We start from the raw sequence: 22,556 nt of genomic DNA, 5'->3' as shown, positions 1-22,556 counted from the left end.
GAGAGGCTAATGAGCCCATCTCATCAAAGAAGGCCACAGGGCAGCCACAAACCTGTGTGTCTTGGAAGCAAGGCCCTCGACTTCTCCAGTTATTCAACTGTCAAATTATAGTGCCTTACAGTGGGCACAAGGCAGGCCTGGGAGGCAGGAGAGGTGAGGCTGGAGAGCCCCTGTGCAGCCAGGGGATGGAAAGGCAGCAACTGCTAGGATGCAGGGAGAGAGGGAGAAAGACAGGGAACCATGGGGCACAGAGGAGAGGAATGGCAAGAGAGAGGCTGGGTAGGGGGCAGGTAGAGGGAGAGATGGTCCAAGAGAGCAGGGTGGGCAGGGCCCTGGAGGGGGAGCAGGAATGAGAACAAGGAACATCAACATAAAGAGACAAAGACACAGGAAGAAGGGGAAGCACAGCTCTCAGGCTGGAGGACAGACCCTGGAAGCAGTGTGCTGAGGCTCCCCTCCCTCCCCTGCTGCGCCCACAGTGTCCAGGGTGGCTGCTGGAGCGAGGCCGGCCGGCTACAGTGCCCCCTGCACAGTCCCCTGTGGCCACCACCCCCTCCCACACACACAGTCCTGGCCCCTCCTTAGCCGGGCAGCCAAGGGCAAGTGGCCAAACACATCCTAGCCTCAGTTTCCTTCTCTCTAAACAGGGATCCAAGCTTGCCCTGAGGATAAGAGTCCCCATGGGCATGGCCAGGCTTCATGCCTTCTGTGGCTCAGAACAAAGCTCAGGACCAGCCCCAGGACAGGCTGGCTGCCGGGGGTAAGAAAAAGCACAGGGTCGATGGCCTAGCGGGGGGGTTGGCGGGGGCAGAGGCAGCTGTGTGAGACCCAGGGTCGCTCCTGCTCTCCCTTTCTCTTTCTCTCTCTCTCTCTCTCACGGAGAGACTGGTAGTAGATCTGTTGCTAGGAGACGAAGAAACCCAGTTATCACCAGCCACAGCCCTGGATGGGCAGCAGGCCTCAATGTCCCCGCCTCTGCCTCTGGGGTAAATGTGACCCCTAACAAGCATGGGGACTGGGACTCAGAGGTCCTCCCTGGCCCAATCATCCTCCACGTGCTCCTCGCCAACCTTTTGTCTCTGTCTTACTCTGCTGAGGCTCTGCCTGGGACTGCTGGGGACTTCCCCGCCCCCTCCTCATCTCCTTTTTAATTTAACAAATGTCACAGAATGACCTGCCGGGTGTAAGTTTGCTTTGAGGATTAGGGCCTGGAAAAGAAATCAAGGCGAGACAAAGGCCTGAGCGTGGGAGGCAGGCCTGGGGCTCCGGCTCTGGCCCTCAGCTTACCCCGGCTGCCTCTACTGCCCTCCCGGCCTGCCATGGACCCCAGGGTGCCTGGGCTCAGCTGGCTCAGAGGATAGAGCCAGGGCCTCAAAGTCCTGGCTGGATGGTCTTGGGCATGACACTCAACCTCTCTGAGTCTCAAAAATTCAAAATTCAGAAAGTGATGGTCCCCCACCTCATAAGGCTGCTGTGGGAAGAAGATGAATTAGTGCACACGAAGAGCCTAGCACTGTGTCTGGCACACAGTCAACACTTAATAGGCACCTGCTGTTACCAGTACTGTTAGAATTATGATCAGAGTCCTCCAGAAAAATAGTGGGGGAGGCTGCAGGGAGACCCGGAGGATACGCTCTGGCTGCTTCTAGGTCTGGGCGCTCCAGGAGCAGGACCCAAGCTGCAAGACACCAGCAGAAACTAGCACTGGGTACGCCTGGCCATTCACTGGGAGCCCCGGATGGTGCGGCCCAAGGAGGGTCTGGAGCGGTGGCTGACAGGTCACCTCAACTGAGCCTCCCAACCTCCTGACAAGGAGGATCTGATGAGGAAGCTGAGCAGCACTCCCACCCCCACCCTAGGGCCAGGACTCACTGCAGGTGGCCTCAGACTCATCAGAGCCGTCGGGACACTCCTCCTCGCCGTCACACTTCCACCGCTCTGGGATGCAGTGGCCGTTGCCACAGGTGAAGTCACTGTCTGCACAGGTCTTCTTGGCTGTGGGACAAGGAGAAGAGCATGAGGGGCCTAGTGGGCACAGGGTACAGTCCAGTGGCCCTGGGGGGACCAGAACATGTTCCGTCTGAAAGCAGGACCATGTGACCTCCCACCACCCCACAGGCCACAGAGGGCCTCGCTAACCAAGGGAGGACAGGAGAGCAGCTCTGATTTATTCCTCAGGCATCTGCTGCGCATCTGGTAGAGACAGGTGACAGCTGTCCCTGCCTCCAAGCTTAGGACCTCAGGGTCAGCAAGGGCACCTGGATCCATCCTCCAAAGGACTGCCTGTTCTCTTGTCTTATTCCTCACTCCTCCTCCCCTCAATGTCCAATTTCACTGCCACCACCCCCAGGAAGCCTTCCCTGATCACCTATGGCAATGACTTTAGCCCCTTCAGCCAGCTTTCAGCCCCTTCACTGGCCTGTCCTGCTACCCCTACCAGGCTCCTCTGGAAGCACCAGGGAGCTATTGCTAATGAATCCTAAAAGCAAATGATTACTCTGAGACAAGATTAATGAGGTATGTTCTGTTGGGGGTGATGAAAAAAGCATCTACTGGGTGAGACACCCACTCCATCTCCCGCGAGTAAGTGCTCTCGAGGCACTCACAGCCTTGGAGGGAGGCTCTGCACAGGCATCTGAATCCCAGCTCTGCCTCTGTCTGCGTGACCTTGGGGGTGTTACTGAACCACCGAGCCTGTTTTCTTATCTATACAATGGGAAGAAGCAAACAAGGGCTCTGCGGAGGAGCGGCAAGTTACAATGTCTGAAGAATATGGAAAGAGGTCCTGGCACAGAAGATGCAGTCCGCAACAGCTACTCTGTTTTTTGTTTTGGTTTGGTTTTTTGGGTTTTTAAGATTTATTCATCAGAAACACAGAGAGAGAGAGGCAGAGACACAGGCAGAGAGAGAAGCAGGCTCCATGCAGGGACCCTTGATCCCAGGGCCCTGGGATCACGCCCTAAGCCAAAGGCAGATGCTCAACCACTGAGCCACCCAGGTGCCCCTGCTGCTATTCCCGTTTTTATGGATTGAGCCTTAGAAGCAAAGGAAACAGGTGTTTTGTACCTTCACAGGGGCCATTATGTAGAGACTAAATTCTCACAGCTGGTAACAAAAAGTGGGATAATAAGGTAGGGGCCACCAGAGTCTGCCTTTGTCCCTGTCCCTGTATTGGCCTGATATTCCTCCAGGGCAGGGACTCTGTCGGATTCAGAACAGGACCCAAGTCAGGACAGATGTCACTGGGGACACTGACCAAACGGGGGCTTGGCTGCCCAGCCTCTGCTCCCACACTTCTCCCAGGGAAGCTTCTTCCCAGTGGCCAGTCCTGGATGATGTAAACCCTCCCCCAGGCCCTGGGGCTGCCTCTGAGGCCATGTGACTGCTCCCCTGGCCTGAACAGCCTGGATTTGGGGACCGACACTGGGTCTCCTGAATCAGTTATACATCTGCCTTTCAGTGGAATCCTTCAAATACATCTACATTCTAAGATGAGCTTTCTTCACACTTTCTTTAGGAGAGTACCTCTCTGTGCAGAGCTAGAAGAAATGAGAGGAACCTGCATACCTACAGATTTGCGGGGGAGGGGGCTTTAAGGCCCAGAGAAGGAAAGGGGCTGGCCCAGGGAAACACAGCAAAGCAGGGATCACAACCACTTCTCGAGCCTCCCAGCCCAAGCCCCCAAGCAGCCCTCCCTGAGCTCCGCACCGAGGAGCTGGTGCTGGTAACAGGTGCCAATACGGTCTTTTAAAATCACAGCCTACAATCATCTGAAATAAATACGGCTATGAACCACAGCACCCAGTGCATTGTCCCACGTGAGGACCAGCGTATCCCTTGAACAAGAAGCTCGGCCTCCGCAGAAAAGAAATGTATATCCTAGTGTCTTCTTTATCCTGTTGTAACATTCTCCAAGTGCAGTCTGTGTGCCCATCTCTGTGCAGATGCTTTACCAGGAAACCTCACGACATAGGGCCACTTAGGTCCCCACTTGACCCCATGGAGACATCTTGGCCCAGAGGCGTTAAGTACATGGCCAAGGTCACACGTGGGTGGGAGCAGGGCCACAGTTTGACTTCACAGTCAGGTCCCTCGCTTCCCCATTGTGGCTCTTCAAACAAAACACTCAGCGGCATCAGGTGTGGAAGACAAGCCTCAAATGAGGGGGGAAATCCCGCAGAAGCTCCGGCTCAGCGTTCAGTGAGCTTGCATCCGTGCTCACTGCATCCCAGGCTCCACACTGAGCACACAGAAGAGAAACCAGCCCACTCTATCCCCCAGGAACTCCGTGTGAGGAAAAACAGGCAGAACCCAAAAAAGCAAGGTGAACTTGAAGAAGAAGGGGACAGAGGGGCTGGCCCGGTCACAGGTCTGGGCCAGCTGACACTATCAAAATCAGTCCCTTTCCTCCCTAGCATTCTGGGAGCCTGGGAGTGAGCTTGGCCCCACCGTGTGCCGAGCCCTGGAGGTGCCAGGCTGGGAGGTCAGGGCAGTCCTGGAGGGCAGCCCAGCAGCCTTGAGGCCGACCAGGTTCAGAAGCAGCAGCCTCAGGGATGGATGTCCCATGTCAGTGTGCAGAGAAGGGATTTGTCCACTGTCAGGACCCGTTTGCACATTTTCCACCCTGGCTCTGGCCTGGCACCTTTCACCCAACACCCCAGGGACTCTGCACATCTATCCTGGTGGTGCTGTGGAGCCCGTCTGACAGAAGAGGAACCTGATGCCGGCAGGCAGCAGAAGTGGGATTTTAATTCCACGTGGCAGCTGCTGAAGCTTGGGCTCTTTCCACGAAGGCCGTCAGCCACCTCCGTGTTATCACATGGCTCAGAGGACCCCATAAAGTATTCCCGTGGAATGTGCCAGAATAGACATGCACCTGTGACCCGTCTCTGCTAATGGACCACTCTGGGGAAACTGAGGCAGCATGGTTGCTCTCAGGTTGTGGACCAGAACTAAATCACCTCCGTACGCCACATCTGAAAGTGTAACCAGATGGAAAGATTTGGAGCAGGGGGTAAGACCGGATCCTGGCACAGCCACCTCCTCTCTGGGTGACCTTGGGCTAGTTCCCTCCCTCTCCGGGCACTCGGAGATCGTGGCTTTCCCAGGCAGCACCTGTACAAGGACAAAAGGCAACAGGGCTGTCCCAGGAGACCCCGGTGAGCATCCCGGTGTTGGGTCGGTCAGCGCAAGGAGCCCGCAGAGGTGTGAGGCTACACAGCCCTGCCACGGCAGGAGGGCTCAGCGGCCTTTCAAGGCCATAGGAGCAGGCCATGCCAGACCCCATTCCTGGCCTTGGCTCCAGCTCCCAGAGGGACTCCCTCGCTGGGCTGGAGGCCGTGGCCCCAGTTTCCAGGGATTTATTTCCTTCCATGCCAGTCTGCCCCTTGGACAATGCCCACCTCTGTGAGCCCCTGTGCCCCACATCCAGGAGCTGTGCATAGTCATCCAGGGTCTGCGACATCATAATCTGCTACCATGGTAACAGATGGGCTGCCACAGAGGATTTGGGATTCCAGAGGGCAGTGGGGAGGAGCCGACCCCAGGGCAGAGTCCGGGGAGAATGGGAAATCCGGGACAAAGGAGGTAGGCGTTGCCACTTGTAACAAGAACACAGGCAGAGCAAAGCATCAGACACGCCGTGGTCAGTCGAACTCCACTCTGCTACACATGGGCTGTGTGACCTTTTGCAAGTTATACAACTTCTCTGAGCCTCACTTTCCTCACCTACATTCAGAAATAATAACCCTGCTTCACCAAACACACAAGGTTGTGGGAAGCGAACGGGCTAAGGATGGTGTTGGAGCTTCATAAACGGAGAAGCTTAAAGGTGCAAGTTTGAGGGAGGCATGTGAAGTCAGCAGCCTCGGCTGCTGTGTGCGTGACGTCAGGCCCATCAGTCATATAGGGCCACCGCCTCAGTTGGGAGATGGAGGTATGACGCCGACTGAATCTTAGATCCCTCAACACCCAGAGTCTATGATCTTGTGAAATTATCATGATCGCTCAGCCCCTCCCAGCTTCCTCCACCTCCAGACCTCCTTCCAGGGGACAGTACACATCCCTCACACTGCTGTTCCCCACACCCCACTGGCAGCCCCAGGGCACACAGGGGATTTCAAAGCAAAGATGGGTCAGGGCTGCCAGGTGGAGCTGCTTGGTGTGACTCCACTCAGCAATCAGTGCTCTGTCCTGTCAGAGCCGCAAGCTCCCACACAGCTCTCCCATTCTGCACGCCAGAGAGCCAGGGACCAGGAAGCTGACCCAGCCCAGGAATCAAGGAAGGAATCCTGAAGGAGGGGGCCAAGTCCAAATAAGAGGAGTTAACCACCCGGTGGGAGTGACGAGAGGGACAAGGAGCATTCCAGAAGAGGGACAACAGGGCCTGGGGTGTGGAGGGGCCAGCAGACGGCCATATGGGGTTGGAGAGGAGGCAAGGGGCCTGGGAGCTCCCCTGGGCTGGAGACCAACTGGCCTTGCCTGGCCCCACGCTGCCCCTCAGAGGCCCCTTCCCCTGAACTCACCCAGCCTCCACTAAGGACAGGGGCTGCTGCTTAGTAGCCAACAAATACGCATGTCTCTAAGCTGCCTGGGCTTGGCTGAGGATCTGGTGAGACTGTGAGAGACGATGACTGGCCCCTAGCAGAGGAAGAGAGAGGCAAAGGGTAGGAGAGAGAGAAGGGAGGAGTAGCCATCCACCCAGATGTTTCAGATAAGACTTGCTGTCTTCCTCCTCTGTAGAGCCATGATGCCCACTGGCTTACTGAAGGTCCTGAGAAGGCCTGCAGATATCAGATTGACTTTGTTTCTCCCAGCACTTCCCAAACCTGTTTAGCCAAGGAACCTCCTTTTTAGATGCCACGTCTATTAATTTCCCAGGAAACAAGTGCATCAATGAAGCACATCTGAGGAAATACTGCTGCAGGGCAAGTCCCTCATCCTGCAGATAAGATGAAGCCCACGGAGGCACAAAGGCCTATGGTCACACAGCTGAAGCCGGTACCTAGTTTTCGGTCTCTGGGCCAGCTCCACCAAACCATGAAAAACAGGAGAAGGTATTCACAGGGCACGTGGCCCAGAGTGAGGCTAAAGGGGATCCCAGTTGTCAGAGCAGGGACCTGTGCAGAGGAGAGCAGGGGCAAGGAGACGGGTATTGGGCCACATGGCACAGGGGGATAGGAGAGTCGTCAGGAATGCAAGCCCTCAGGTTTCTGCAGACAGGCCGTGGGCCCCCGGGGAATATTCTCTGAGGGCAGAGCAAAGACCCATAGCCAAGGTAGAGTCCAGCTTGACATGGCTGTTGAAGAGTAGCTCCCTTCCCCTCCTAGGGCACAGAGGGACCAGTCTGCTCCCACTTCCTCTCCTAAGCCTGGACCTGGCTCTGGCTCCCACAGCCTGGCCCTAAGGCAGCTGGGCCACTTGTACCCGGGTCGGGAGATGAAAGAGCCGCCCCCACCCCTGCCAGTTACCCTACTGCAGAGCTCGCCAGGCCCTGGCATTGCCAAGACAACCGCTGCCAGCAGAATGAAGATCCGGGTGGGGGCAGGGGGCGTGCCAGCCCGCCCCGGCCTACTAACCTGGCAGGCAGATTTAAATGACAGCCCAGGAAGCTACTATTAAACTGTCACCCCAGTCAACGGGACGACAGACCCCAAGTGTTCTCTGGCTGCAGCAACAACACAGCAGGGGTGAGAGGAGGAGGAGGAGACTGTGGTCCAGAGCAACCTGCACCCCCTCCGGGGAGGCCCCTGGCTGCCTGCTCGGTCACCCATGGGCCACAGCCACCCTCCCTGGCTGTGGCAGGTCCTGGCACGGAGCTGCAGCACCGTGCAGGGCCTGAAAACTTGTTTTTGTTTTTTTTTTTTTTTTTTAAGCAGGGGAACTCTTTTTCCAAGTAAAACCTCGACATATGAAACAGGCAAAAACGGAGCTGCACTACTTACTAGAAATGGGGTGAGGGGAGAACACATTACCCATTTCCTCATCATCCCCTGAACAATTCTGAAACAGGCCCCGGGCGGGGGCATGAAACCCTGGGTTCAAGGCTCATCCCTAGCAGCACCAGGTTCAAGCCCCAACTCCCACCCCCCCAAAGCCCTTCCTGGATTTGTGATGTTCCTACGATTCTTCTGGTCAAGGATTCTCGTGGGTCTAAGTGGTGGGTGGTCTCAGTCTAAGTAGAGCACATGATTCTCAGTCTTGGGGTTATAAGTTCAAGGCCCATGTTGGGTGTGGAGATTACTTAAAAATAAAATCTTAAAAAAAAAAAAAAGATCCCGTGGCTCTAATCTAACATTTAGAACAGCTTCTGAGGATTTAAGATTCTAACTCTCTAAGGAGCCAAGGTTCTAAGCACGCTGTGATCTGCTCACCTTCAGCCCCATGACGGGCAGTCCCAGCTCAGGACCGTCATTGCATAAGGCACACATGGCCACCAGCTGTGCATGGCCTCCAACTCCATCCTTGCAAGGCACCACATCTCTGAATCTGAGCGTCCCCACATGCTGACAAGCACACTCAAGGCTCTTGGCGGTGCTGGAAAGGCAAATGGTTCCCACCGTGTCCTAACACCCACCAAGTGCGGTGGGCGGGGCTTGGCTCCCAGCTTTGTGCGGCCCAGCAGGCTCTGGGGCCTCCGGCCACCACCATCCATCAGCAGGTGACATCTGAGTGTGCTTTGTCCCCCACCCTCTCATCCCACCTGGGGAGAAAGAGGAAATGAAGCAGCAGCAGGTGCTGGGAATGGGCGGTGGGGGTGGAGGGTTTGAGGCTGTGGCTGGTGAGGGCCGCCCCACAGGGGGACATGAGAAGGGTTGAAGGAGAAGAAGAAGAACAAAGCAGTGGGCCTGGGAGGACCACTCTTTGGTGAGGGCATCTTTGCTTTCTAAATTCGGCAGTTTCCCTCAAAATTTTCCAGGTTTTCTCCTCCTCTTCCAAACTATTCCACTAAGAAGCTACACATTTTATAACCTGTCCAGATGATAAAACAAAACAAAAAGGTGTGGATATGAGGTCTGGAAGGTCAGAGGGGAGACTGGATGGGAGGCTGCCACAGAGAGGTCTTCCTGGGGGAGGTGGCACTTGGGTAGGGCCAGATTCCCCAGCTGGAGGAGGGGCAGCGGAGGGATGGTAGGGTCCGCACGGCATCCCATGGTCGGCTGTGGAGGAGGACACAAATGTTGCTCACAAACTGCCCACACTACGTTGTTCTTAAATGAGGAGATGGGGTCTCCATACTGCCCTCAGCTCGGGGTCCTTCAAGAGATATGCCATCCTCATAGGTGAGGATGCAGAGAGGGCTCAGGACCAGGGGGGGAGGGGGGCTAAGCAAGTCTTCCTGGGGAGACTTGAACTCTAGTCCCGTCTCTCCTGGCCCAGGGCTCTTTCCTGAACGTCCTTAGCCTGGATGTTCACCTGTTTGCACAGCAGTGCTTCACCATCATTCCCATCATTTCCTTCATCCCGCTGTCCCCCTCACATGGGGTCTCACGCCAAGTGGGTGCTCAGAGAATACCTATGGCTCTGACCTCTTCCCATTCTGTGCCTCAGTTTCCCCAGGCGAACAGGTCTTTAAGGACGCCCTTCTGAAATTCCAGGTGTGTGGCTCTATGACAGAGATGTTGCTGTCCCTCCAAAAGGGTCACCTGGGGCTTCCGAAGCCCAGACCCTGCTCTGGGCCCCAGCACATCATAGCTGTTCTCAGACACTGCCGGCCCCCAGTCCCACCGTCACCAAGGGAGGTTCAAGCCCTTGCTGGGGTATGTGGGACTCCCTGTCGCCACGGGGAAGATGAGCGTCTCCGAGGGACTGACGACAAAGGGGTCTAACTGTCACAGTGATTTGTGGACACAGGAGGTATTGAGCCAGCGACAGCTGTAGGGGTGGGGGAAGGTGGGTGTGGGGAGAGGTGAATGGGATCCGCAGGCCTGGCTGGTGCCTACAAAAGTACCAAACATCACAAGAAGGGTGCTGCTTAGATGATAAGGTGGCACACAGCTCAGGCCGCTCCCACCCTGGATCTGGGCCATCCACTTGGCACTGAGATGTTAGAGCCCCAGAAACAGCTAGAGGGAGACTCGTGGTGCCCTCAGAGTAGAGCCTCCAGGGAGGAGGTGCGGCTGGAAAACTGCATGACCTCCAGCCACAGTCCAGCCGGGCTCCCGGCTTCCTGCTGCCCATCTACTCGGTGGAGAGCAGACGGCTGGCCCCAGAGGGGACTCAGCCTCCTCCCACCCAGGGACCTTCTGGTCTAGCCCTAGCCAGGCCACCCGAGCTGGGGTTCATGGCTCCCCCTCCCTCGGGCCAACAGCAGAGACTGCCAAGGTCCCCACCTCCCGGCCCTGCTCTCCTACCACCAGCCCCTGATCAAAGAAGGGGCAGCTCTACCTCTTCCTCTGCAGAAAAGACTCCAGATCCCACTGCAACCAGGCTCTGGCACCCACAGGGTGGGTGACCCCCACCGGACCGCTCAGGTTTCAAGAGCTCCCTGGGCAGACTCTGCAAGCCACGGGAGTCCAAGGACACAGACCGGGCAGGCGCTGCCTGGGGCAACAGCCCGGGTTGGGCCTGCTGGTGGTCAGGGAGCGAACGATGGAGTTATGACCCCGGCCTCTCTGGGAGGGGGGCGGTCCTCCTCCCACCCCACAGGCAGTCAGGGACCGAGCCCCTGTGGTCATGTCGAGGCAGCACCCTCCACCTGCCAGGCAGTGGCTGACCACATGGGGAAGTGGCCCTGGCTAAGGGGAAACTGCAAACATTTCCACCAATTGGGCAGCTGGGAGAAGTGCACTTCCCAAGAGGTGCCTCACTGGGCCATCCTGGTGACAAACCGGCAGCAAATCTCCCGTGTCTAGCCTGGGAGGCCCGGCTCTATTACGTGACCTTGCATAAGTCCTGCCTACTGGGTGCTTTGTCTCTTCCTCCACGGCATGGCTGGATTGGACAAGAGGCTCTCTAGTGCCTTTCCTCCAGAGGTGTAGTATTACCCACCACGAGGTCCAGAGCGAGAATGAAAGACAGTGGGAACTGTGGCTCTGTCCCTAGGCCCTGTAAGCCCACTCTGTGGCTGCAGGTGGGAGCCATAAAACCAGAGCCAGTTGCCGTTGCTCCGCTGGAGTCCTCTCCATAATCAGAAAACCATCCTTCCTGGTCCTGCCAGGTTCCCACCTCCCCAGGAAGATGACCAGTGTCTCAGCACAATCCTCATGGACACCTCAAGCTACACTGCTAATTGCTCTGGCTCCATCCCTGGCTCCCATGGCTTCCACATCCACACAAGGGTCACGGACAAACCGTGGGCTTTCCCACCAGCTACCTTGACTGACACAGCTCTGCCAGGCAGGAGGTGTGCATCCCTCTCTCCTCCCTCCTCAAGACCAGCTCAAGAACCTTTTTTTTCTTTTTAAAGATTTATTTATTTATTTATTTATTTATTTGAGAGACAGAGACAGAGCACAAGCAGGGGGAGGGGCAGAGGGAGAGAGAGAATCTCAAGCAGCCTCTGAGCAGAGCATGGTGCTTGACTCAGGGCTTGATCCCACGACCCTGAGATCATGACCTAAGCCAAAATCTAGAGTCGGATCCTCAATGGACTGAGCCACCCAAGCATCTACTACTGATGGTGTCTGACCACGCCCTCTGCAGCCAACAAGGCAGAGAGGCGTGGAGACCCAGCCTGGGGCCCACAGGGCCCGAGCACTCAGGGAAAGCATTTACAAACTCCATTCCCATGGCTGCTTATTTTGCTGCCGTATTTCTGGCAGGTCAGATGTGGGCAGTGCCCGTAGCAAGCCCTTCCAGACTACACCCAGCCCGGCGGCCCGCGGCGAGGTGAAGATCTGCAGCCCTGCAGAACAGCATTCATCTCCCTGTCAACGGCCGGGGGAGGCCTCCCCTCCACTAGACCGGAGCACGGTGAGAGCTCAGTAAGTCATCCCAGTGATGCGGTCAGCCAGCCGTTGGTGGCCCAGCTACCCACCATGACGCCAGCCTCAGGCGGAAGCAAACCCTCCCTGTCTCATCTTAGCAGGGCCCTTGGCTACAGGAAAGCCCTTCACAGGGCTTCTTCCCTGGGGGAAGCCTTCCACAAACCCAGGCTTGGGCTGGGGAAGAGGGTTCTGAGTGGCCGGGGCCTCGGAGCTTCCCCTGCAGGCTTTCCCTGACCTCTGTGGTGGCCTTGGACCAATCTCTTACCCTCCCTGTGCCTCAGTCTCCTCATCTAGACGTGGGAGGAGAAAGGAGTCAGGTTTGTCATGTGTGTCCTTCATGGGCCTGCCTTGGGCCCTCACCAGGTCAAGAACGGGAGGGACAGATGAAGGAAGGGCTCTCCAGGCCTGCAGGCAGGGCTGAGCACAGTCAGCACCTGCTTCCAGGAGGGGCAGCAGGGGTGCAGCTGGCTGACAGGGACAGCAGAGGAGGTAACTGGTTCTGGGTGGCTGTTCCATGGGGAGAGGGGAAGGGCCCTGAAAGTCGGGGCCACAGAGGAGCAGCAGACCTGGGAGGGGGATCTCAGGGCTGCTGTGAGGATGGAGACTGTCTGGTTGGAAACTCGGCAGAGTCCAGCAGGAATGTGCAGAACTAAGATCCCAAATGGAGGTGGTGCTGATGGCATATGGGACCCCAGCTCCCTGCCCCTAGCTCTCTCCTGGGCCCTGCTCTTCACAGCAGTTCTATGAGGGGGCACACAGGGTGCCCGGGGCATCACTACCTTTGAGAGATGAGGCAGCAAAGCCCTAGAAAAGTAATGGATTGTCCCAAGGTGACAGGGCTCAAGCAGAACCAGAACTAGGCATTTTTATCCATAATGCTCTCCAAGGAAATTGAGGGGGGTGAGGTTGCCATGTGGCCTCAGCCATGCCCCCCTTTTGAGGAGTCTCAGTGCCCTGGCTGAAGACAAGGGCACTGAACTTGGGGGTGTTGGCCCTCCCAGCACCTCCCGTCTCTGCAAGTGGAGACAGCTGGCAGGGCGGAGGGCAGGGCTGGGAGCTCAGGCTGGACCTCAGGGAAGAGGTGCTTTTGGTTGACAGCAGTGGGGACTGGGGACTCTGGTTTGATCCAGAAGTCAAAGTTTGATTCTAAAAGCAGATGGAGAAGGTGGTTTCTTTCTTTCTTTTTTTTTTTTGGTGTCTTGGTCCTTCTGGAAGGCAGTGGGGTCCACTCTCCGAAGCCCCTCAACATCCTGGGGAAGGGGCTAGGAATGGAAATGTGGAAACCCATTCCCATTGGACGTGGGAATGTGGAAACTCTGCCCAGCAGGTTCCTGGGGGAGCTGGCCCCTGGGCCTCCAGCTCCCACATCCTCCAGCTCCCACATCACCTCGGGCTGCTGATGTTTTGTCCAGTGGGCGGGCGGCCTACACCGTCAGCAGGGCACTCGATGTCCTGAAACCACCGGTGTGACTACGGGGAAGCTACTTAACCTCCCAGAGCCTCGGCTCCCTCACCTATTAAATGGGGCTAACCCTAACTACACCCCTTGGAGGGCACAGATCACGGGAGATTGCAGGTGTTGAAATTATCTGGTGAACTGTACAGCCTACAAAGGCAATGCAGCTCTTGTCCATGACTGTGTGGTTTCTTACCATCACCTCCACTGACCTTCCTGCTGGGACTTTGGAAGAAAACTTGGTTGCCTCCCTGCTGGAAGGGGAGAGGCCAAGGGCAAGTACACAAGGGGCTCGGTTCAGATGGGAGAATGCTCTGGGTCCCCCGAGGTGCCGGGAGGTGGCCAGTACAGACGGGGCCATGGGGGGCGGGACGGTAGATTACAAGCAGAACATACCTGGAGTCAGGCCCCAGAGGCCATCTGGTCCAACTCTTACATTTTGGGGAAACGGAGGCCAGAGAGGGCCTAGCCTACCCAGAGGTCACACTCCCAAGGCAGCCTCAGCAAAGCAATTACATTCCTTCCCAAGACCCAGTCATGGAGCAGAACTAACTGCAGCCTGAGAGACTCGCAGTCATAAAACAGACTCTTAGAATCACTGAACAGACATTTCAATTCTAGGAGAGGCCCTTGGAATCTTAACACACATGGTCTAAAACGCACTTGCACCCAAATGGCCCAGGGTTAGCACCGTGGATGCGAAGAAGCTGTCCAACTCTGAAATCATGGAGAGAATCTTAAACCCACAGACAGAAGACAGAGCCCCAGAAGGTTCTCATCCAGGCGCCAGGACTGGCAAAGGCCTGCCCCTTCCCCCACCCAGTGCAGGAATCCTCTGTTCCCACTGCTGACATATGGCCATCCTGCCCTCTTGAATGCTCTCAGCGACAGGGGACTCAGTCAGCTGTGCCGGCTGGAGGCTGGACGCGTTCCTTCCTCTTGAACAGAGAGGGAAATAAGTTCTCAACAGGAGATCCCCACTTTGTACAAATGGGTTTTTCACCCCTCCTTGTTCTTTGGCTCTGGTCAGAAAGATTCCTAGGGAAGTGGAAAGGAGCCAAGAGCTGCCACAAAATGACTTTAACCACCAGACAGGCTGGTAATAGGTTTCGGTGGGAAAAAAGGAAGGAGAGGAGCGATTAATTCCAACTTGCTACACGATAAAGGAAATTAAGGCATAATACCGAGAAGGCAGCAATTCTATTAACCTGTATGGAATACCAATTACTTCAGTCTTCTCAAAATTGCTAGAAATAAAGAGAAAACCCCAAAAGAGAATGTGATTGTGGCCCAGGGCTCATCTGGATTAGGCTGTTTGTTTGCCCTGGCACCCTAATGATGGGAATGAGAAAAAATTCCCCGTTTCCTAGGAGACGGCCGTGCTGGAGTTGGGGAGGAAAGGCAGGCCCACGCACGCGTTGCCACTGGACTGCTTGGCAAAGAGCTCAGGGCAGAGGGGTCCCCAGGCGCCCTTCAGGGAGAGCTTGGTGCAATGGTCCCCAGGGCCTCCCCGCGTCCCACACCCTCAGTCCTGTGCTTGAGAGGGACCGGGGGAGGGTCCAATGACCCCTACTCTAACTGGAAAGTCTTAGATCTCCATTGCTGGAAGCCAGAAGACTCAAGCCAGGGGCCTACTGTGTACCAGGTGCCCTGCTAGCTGCCGGCAAGCCCTGCAGTTTGGAAAGACCTTCAGAGCTGGCCACATCTCAGGGTGCTCCAGAGCTGGGGCTCAGGGCTCTGGCTGAGACCACCCACCTATCTGGGCAGAGTTAATGGCATGGATACCACTCACTGCCTCCAGCCAGGGGCCCAGCAGGACAGGTATGAGGCCTCTGGGCCACATCTAGGCAGGAAACAGTGGAGAAGGGGGTGGGCAGGTGCCCGCAGATCCTCACATCCTGCCCAGGCCTTGGCCATCTCTGCCACTGCTCACCCCTTACCCTGAGGTTCTGAGCCAGCATGGTAACTCCAACAAGACAGGTCCCAACACAGCGTGAGTGAATGGGAAGCCACTTCTGAAATAGCCTGCTCTGTGAACATGCCCATTGCTCGGGGACTTCCAGCCGCTTCCACCTTGTCTTCAAGTAGACACTGTTTCCTAGCACTGAGGTTTGGCCATACTGGTCTGCTGCCCACTACAGCCCCCCTCCCACCAGGAGCAGGTTAAGGAACCAGGGCTGACATCCTAGATCCCCTCCCCTTAGCAGCTATGTGACCACCAGCAGGTGACTTGACCTCTCAGAGCCTGGGTTTTCCTCATCTAAAATTGTGATGGTGAATCCTGACTTGCAGGGTACTTGGTTGTGAGATTCGTCTATCCGCTGACATACGGCTGGCACTTAGAAGATATCTAGGATATTCTAACATTTCAGAAAATAGAAATATTAGAAAATGTTCAGTGATGGAAAGTACAACCTTTCTCAGTGGCTCTCCCTTTCCCTGACTCTGTACATAGTAGTAGGTCCTTGAGATGTTCCCATTATGGTTACTAAAGGGCACCGGGAGGCCTAACCTGTGTCGTCCATGGGCCTCCAGGTTCTTTCTAAGGTAGTTTTTCCATGTGTAAGTAGGAAGGCGGTTCCCTGAAGAGCCACGTCAGGGCGGGCAGCTGGAAGGTGCTCCACGGCCCATTTCTGGGTGAATGATGAGCCTGTCCAAGGTCAAGCTCATGGGAGGCTGGGGGGGTCAGGGGGTCACACAGGCTCATACATCTTCCTCATTCTCTGGACGCTCCCCCTCTACTATGAAGTCTTCCATGTCCCCATGTGGGACCCAAGGCCTCTTTTGGTCACGGACTCATCACCCTGGATTATTGTCACTCAACTATCTTTCCCCACCAGCCTAGCAACTCACCAGAGGTAGGATAGGTCTACACGGTGGGCAGTGAAGGGACACTTAGGGAATGTGTGTGGGACAAACGAATGAGTCAATGAACACAAGCAATCTTGAGGCCTGGGTCTTTTCTATCTATACAGAATTTACAAACCATATTCAGCACACTGCATTCTGCATACACAGTAAAAACAATCGTTGTTAATCCACTGCTTTAAAAGTCCTCCATTTAGGGATCCCTGGGTGGCGCAGCGGTTTAGCGCCTGCCTTGGGCCAAGGCGTGATCCTGGAGACCTGGGATCGAGTCCACGTCGGGCTCCCGGTGCATGGAGCCTGCTTCTTCCTCTGCCTATGTCTCTGCCTCTTTCTCTCTCTCTCTGTGTGACTATCATAAATAAATAAATAAATAAATTTTAAAAAATAAAAATAAATAAATAAATAAATAAATAAATAAAAGTCCTCCATTTATGTATAATGACCCGGGCTTCAGGGGATCCCACGTTCTCTCCAGTTAGTTGGTTGGCACTCCCACATCCTCCCCCCAGTGACAAGAAACTCCTTATGTCCCCTTTCTTCCTTTCTAAAGACACAGCCATAGTACCAAGGAGAATAGAGCTAGGAGCCAAGAGGCCTGGGTTCCGGTACCAACCATAGGGCTGTGTGGCCTTGAGCATGTTACTCACCCTCTCTGGGCCTTAGTATCACACCTGTTGGATAAAGGGTGAGTCCCACTGCTTTATGGGTCCTGTTCTTGCTCTACTTCATTGTTATATGGGAGGCTGGAGCTGCGGGACAGTGCTAGCACCCAGGTTGATGGTTCTGGGGAAAGGTTCACGATCTGCAAAGCTAGGGAGGGCACCAGCCTCCTTTTAGGGTGCCACCTCCTGGCCATCTCCTTAGAGAACTTTGGGGACATGTGGCCCTGATTATGGTCCAGACCCTCATCTATCCACTGCACCTCAGGGTTTACAAGGCTCTTTGTATACACCTCTCCTCATTGAGTTCTTATAACCACCCTGTGAGGCTCAGAGAGAGACAAGACAGGCCTAGTCCCTGCAGCTTTATATCTGCCCAGTGTCCTGACCTGATGCCACCTCCTTGCCAGCACAGTGGCCTAGCTGCCTCCTTCCCCAAATGGGATGGACATGGGGTCTGCAGTGCAAGTCCTGACCTTGCCCTCTGAGCAGCCCTGAGAAATGGGGGTGGTACTGTCTCAAGAACATCTCCAAGTCACCATGAAAATTCGACAGCATAAAAGATGCCAAAGGCAAGAGACACTGGCCAGCAGAGCAGAATGAGCATGGCACAGCAAGTTCCAGAGCCTGAGTGCCAGTCCTGGCCCCTCCATACCTTGGTTCTGTGCTTGGGCAGGCCTGGGCTTCCCCATCTGTCAAAAGGGGAACAAGACCCTCCGCGCCTGCCCCCTGCAGGCCACGTGTGTACTTGCCAAAGCCACCCTGCTCTCCCCCGTGCGAGGCCCACTCTGTGATCTCCACCTCAGCCAGGAGGGTTGAGGTCTGCCCCCTCTCTGCACACAGCCCAGCATGACTCACCGCCCCCAAAAGCGAGGCCTGAAGTGTGCTCAGACAGGCGTGCAGACCCTCAGGCACATGCACATGGCACGTGTACTCTCATATGAGCACACGCACATACAGAAAGGCACACCTTGCACACTGAGATGTGCCCCACACACCAAACATACCCAGACACACACTGCCACACCGTGCACACACGCCACAGCACACGGACTGCACACCCACACATGCACAGGTGGCTTCACATGACATTCACACACTATAGACAAATATGCATAGATTTTCCTGCTTCTCTCACGACAGCCAGATGGTGGGATTCTCCCAGAGGGCTACCATTTAATGCTCTAATTAATTAAAAAAAATTCTAGGTACGCAGAGCCTGGGTTTGTTCCAAACGTCTCAGGCATGGCACAGCTCAAAGCCAAGGAGAGAAGCAGGTCTGAGGGGAGGACTGTGGGGCCAGGGATATATCCCGCCCTGGAGGGTTGATACCTAGCCTAGCAAGGGGGGCTGGGCTCCAGGGCCATCTGCCCAGACATGAGCCTGGTCCTGGTTCCAAGACTGCCCCACGACCCGGGACAGGGACAGACTCCTTCACAGCATCCCTGGCAGGGCTGTCCGGCCTCGGCAGACCAGGGGCTCGGTCCCCGAGGAGGCCACTGAGCTCCTGTCAAACTGCACAGCAGTTATGGGGCTTGAGTCCAGACCCAAATTCACTCTTTAGGGGCCTTACTGTGTGAGGCAGTCTGGGAGGAAACAAAGCACAGAGCTCCATCGTCTGCAGCATGAGATGGATGAGGGTAAAGATAATGGGCAGGTCCAGAGGGACTTGCAATACCCCCTGTCCTCCCGCTTACATGCCTCTAGGGAGGGGGAGCTCACTACATGCCCCAGCAGCCTGCTCTGACTGGCTCGTAGTCCATCCTGTCCCGGTCTCCCGCTGAGCCCCGGCTGCTCTCTGGGCCACAGGGCCCAGGCGTGTTAGGCTGGCAGGAACCACGCCACACGCACCCCAGGCCTTCCCTCTGACTTTCCCGGGGGCACGTGCTTTGCTGCTGAGTGTTTGGGAAAACGCAGCAATAAATTTACCGCCTCACTTATGAGTAATTTGCTGTCAGGAGCTCTGCGTAAGCAGAGGACTGAATTAACGAGGCTTAATTAACATTAATGTTGTGACAGATCTCAACCCTAGCTGGAAATCCCCCCTCCTCGCAGCCCCGGCCCTCGCCTGCCGCTTGGGGGCTCCTGTGGGAGGTGACAGGCCCAGGGAGGGCTCTGGGAGCGGTTGATGGACGTGATGTGGGAGGAGGGGGTGCTGCCTCCTTCCTAGGATTAGGAGGGATTTGGGATCTGGGGGCTGGAAGCCTGCAAGAGCTCAGCCAGGAGCTTCTGCAATTCTAATTCCAAAGGAGCTTTCAGGTTAAGTCCTTCATCCTCGCCTGGTGCAGTGGCAAATATGTAGACCTCAGAGGCCCAGCCGCCAGGGCTCGAACTCGCCACTCACACACTGCATCTCCCCACCCCTCTGTGCCTCGCCACCCCCGCAGCAGAGGGCTGGGGGTGTCAGGGGATTCACGAGGCCACCCACAGAAGGCAGACGTGTTCTGGGATCTTCATCTCAGCCACTCCCTCCTGAGTGATTACTGTGCCCTGTGGTCATCACCTCATCTAATCCTCCCACAGGCCTTTGAGGAGAGGATTGCTAGAACCCCACTGTACAGACGACAGACCCGAGGCACTGAGAGGGCAGTGATAGTCCAAGGGGGTGAGCAAGCAGAGCAACCCAGTACACTCACTGGCGAGCCAGTGGGTAACTAAAGAGCCAAGGTGAGGGGTGAGCTCAGTCGGTGGGGCCATGTGGGGTGGGCACAGGGCCTGGCAGTAATGTTTGTGGAATCAGTCTATGAATGACGGAAAAAGGAGAGAAGTTGCATCCCACCAAAGGGGCCCAGGAACCTGTTTCTCCACCACTAAGACTTACTAAGCTGCCCCCTCCCCCCGCCGAGTGCCCAGCCAGTGACAGGCTCTGGAGAAGAGATAAATGTGGTGGAAAGTGCATGCCCTGCTCTCAGGATCGGTACCACTGTCTACTCCTGGCATTCCCCCAGGGCACCCAGCTGAGGTCTGGCACGAGGTGGACACACTATAATTTATCATTAATGACTGCCATTATTAATATTAATGGGGAGGATAATTCCAGCCAGGACCAACATCAAGGAGCAGCAGAAGACCCAGCTCCCCACCACCTACCTGACAGCTCGGCCCAGCCACGGTAAGATCCCTAGGTGCCACCCTGCTCTCAAGGCGAGGACAGGCTCTGAGCTTCAAGTCCCAGGTCTCTCCCGAAGGACTGCCCGGTTGAAACCCTAGTGTCAAAGATCTGCCCAGGAGTAGTGTGGGGAGGAAGGTAGGGGCAGATCCACCTCCAGAGCATGGCCCCTCTTCAGCCCTGCCAAGCCCCACATATTCCCAAACTCTGCCACAGAACCTGCCCACCCAGCCGCCCCTCACCTCCTGACTTAGACATCAGCCACATGACCTCAAGCCACCTGCTACCTTCTACCTCATTCCTCTCCTCTGTAAGACGGGGGATAAAACAGTACCTATCGAACAGGGCTGATGGGAGATCAAATGAGCTACTCTCAGGCATGGAGTAAAGGTCGATAAATGACAGCTGTGATTACTGATAACCCACAGATCAGTCGTGGTGGAGACCCAGCCCTGTCTGATGCCACCAAAGAGACAGATGAGCTGGAGGGTGTCTCTGGTCTGCAAGGCTGCTCTAAGGCAGCATGGTCAGCAAGGGGCTCTGTGTGGCCCCTGTGACAGGTCTGAGACCCATGAGGCCTTTCAAGGACAGAATCAGAAAGAACACTGTTTCTGGAAATAGAGCTGCCATATGAGGAAGTGAGGTCTCTACCCCAGAAGGTGTGCAAGCAAGGATCCATCCATTCACTGAACAAGCATCCACTGAACCCCTCCTGTGTGTGAGGCCCTGTGTTGGGCACGGGGTGCTGGAAAAGATGGCAGTGACCTAACTCTGCCTGGGGAAACCCACACTCTATAAAGGGATGCTGAAGGTACCAGTCTCCCTGGAACAGGCCTGTCCACTCCTTCTTGAAGCCTAGAGAAAAATCAAGAGGCCTTGGGAAACCCCCAGGCTAAGTTCTGGCCCTGCAGACATGAGGCCAGGCCCCACCTGCTCTGAGCCCCCCATGGCCCCAAGGGCCTCCTGGTGCCCATGCTCTCCTGTCCTGGTCCACCCTGACCACAGCTCAGCCCCAGGCCCCAGAACACCGGTCCAGCCCAACACTCAGTGTCCCCTGGGGTAGGGCCTCGGTGACACAGGATATGGAAAGAGAGGAGTGGCCGTCCGCGTTTGGGCAGGGGCAAGGCCATGGCCATTCCCAGGCAGGTGATAGGCTCACCCCTTGCCCATTTTCCTGCCCAGCAGCTTTCATGCCCCTCGGCCACTGCAGTTCCTAGGGAGCTGGCTTCAAGGAAGCCCAGCAGCCAGACCACCAGCTGCTGCCCCCTCCCCATGCAAACCCTGGCCACAAAGCACCCTCCCCCCAGTTCTGCCCGCCTGCGGTGACAGCCTCTTGGCACCAGCTCTCCCCTTCCCTCCATCTGTCAGGAGTTGGTGCAGACAGACTGTGAGAACCACAAGAGGAAGTAGCGGCTCTGTTTGGCCCCTCCCCCTCCCCCTGCCTCCCCAGCACTCTCCCCCTACCCCCCTACCCCACATCCATCCTCCCGTTCCCCCCTCCTCCCCGTGTCTTCCTTTCCCTTCCATCTGTCTCCATCTTCTCCTACCGATGAAGACACTGATGAAGGGGGAGTGGGGAGAGAAGAAGGACCATCCAATGACCAAGCCAATGACCCCCACTTACTTGTAACCACCACACACCACGGCCGAGACTCAGCACCCATTTGTTTTCACACCTGCACCCCGTGGGCCTATGGGCTCAGTGTCTCCATCCGTCCAAGTGGTGCAGTAGATCCTGCCAGGCCCACCTCCCACGGGTACCAGGAGCCCAGAGGCAACACATGGGAAGGGCCTAATAAACTGTAGAGCCTTGTGCAAGTTCTTGGTGTCCTCAGTTTCTTCCCATTTAACACAGGAAATACTCCTCTTGGGAGTGGTGAGACCGGAATGGGACATGAACAAACAGAAACACAGCTTGAAGATTATAAATGGCAGCAGGAAAGTGAGACTGGGTCACCAAGATGATCCTCACCATATTACTATGAGGTGAGCAGGGCCATGCTGGGGAGACCGAGGCCCAGACACAGCAGTCACAAAGCTGTGTCAGATGCAGGATGAGAACAATGGCCAAGTGCCCTGGCCCTGTCCACACCAGCACCCTGACCAGGATACTCTGAGCTCCTCCGGGCCTTCCAAGGGGCTCTACATCTCCTTGAATTCTCCCAAATTGCGGAAGGGTCAGCTTTTTCTTTCTTCTCAAGCGAGCCCTGCCCAACCAGGGCAGCAGAACCCACAAGTAATGGGGTGGCCCTGCTGCAGATGTAGAGGGAGTTTGTAGGACACAGGTACACTGGCACTTTCCGCTGTCAAACCAGGACAGCTGTGAGCCAGCCAGGATGAGTTAGTCACACTGGATGGGGTAGGCCCTGGGCCACACCAAGCTGCTGGGCAAATGCAGCCGTGGGCATTTCCCCTGAAATAGAGCAAAACCTGTGCTCACTCCTACCCAGGGAAGCTTAGCCCAAAGGCACTTCCCCAGGACTCATAGAGACACCCCTACCTGGCATGTGCCATGTAAGGAGTGGAAAGAGGTCGGG

At 56.1% G+C, this 22,556-nt stretch overlaps 1 protein-coding gene across 10 annotated transcripts in view; it reads right to left on the bottom strand.

The window, feature by feature from the left end:
- The window catches only part of LRP8 (LDL receptor related protein 8), a 79,711-nt gene that overhangs the window by 41,818 nt on the left and 15,337 nt on the right, over positions 1–22,556 (bottom strand). For 7 of the 10 annotated variants that reach the window (XM_049110436.1, XM_025427668.2, XM_025427670.2 and 4 more), the window contains exon 3: positions 1,873–1,995. In XM_049110436.1, coding sequence (XP_048966393.1) covers positions 1,873–1,995 — 123 coding nt within the window. Of the gene's footprint in view, positions 1–1,872; positions 1,996–5,115; positions 5,334–22,556 lie in introns of those variants that run through there. The other 3 variants (XM_025427667.3, XM_025427669.3, XM_035715884.2) reach the window with 3 other exon arrangements.

This window comes from Canis lupus, chromosome 5, assembly GCF_003254725.2.
Source record: "Canis lupus dingo isolate Sandy chromosome 5, ASM325472v2, whole genome shotgun sequence".
Lineage (NCBI taxonomy): Eukaryota > Metazoa > Chordata > Mammalia > Carnivora > Canidae > Canis > Canis lupus.
Note: the sequence above shows the minus strand (reverse complement) of the source record. Positions and strands in the feature narration are given on the sequence as shown.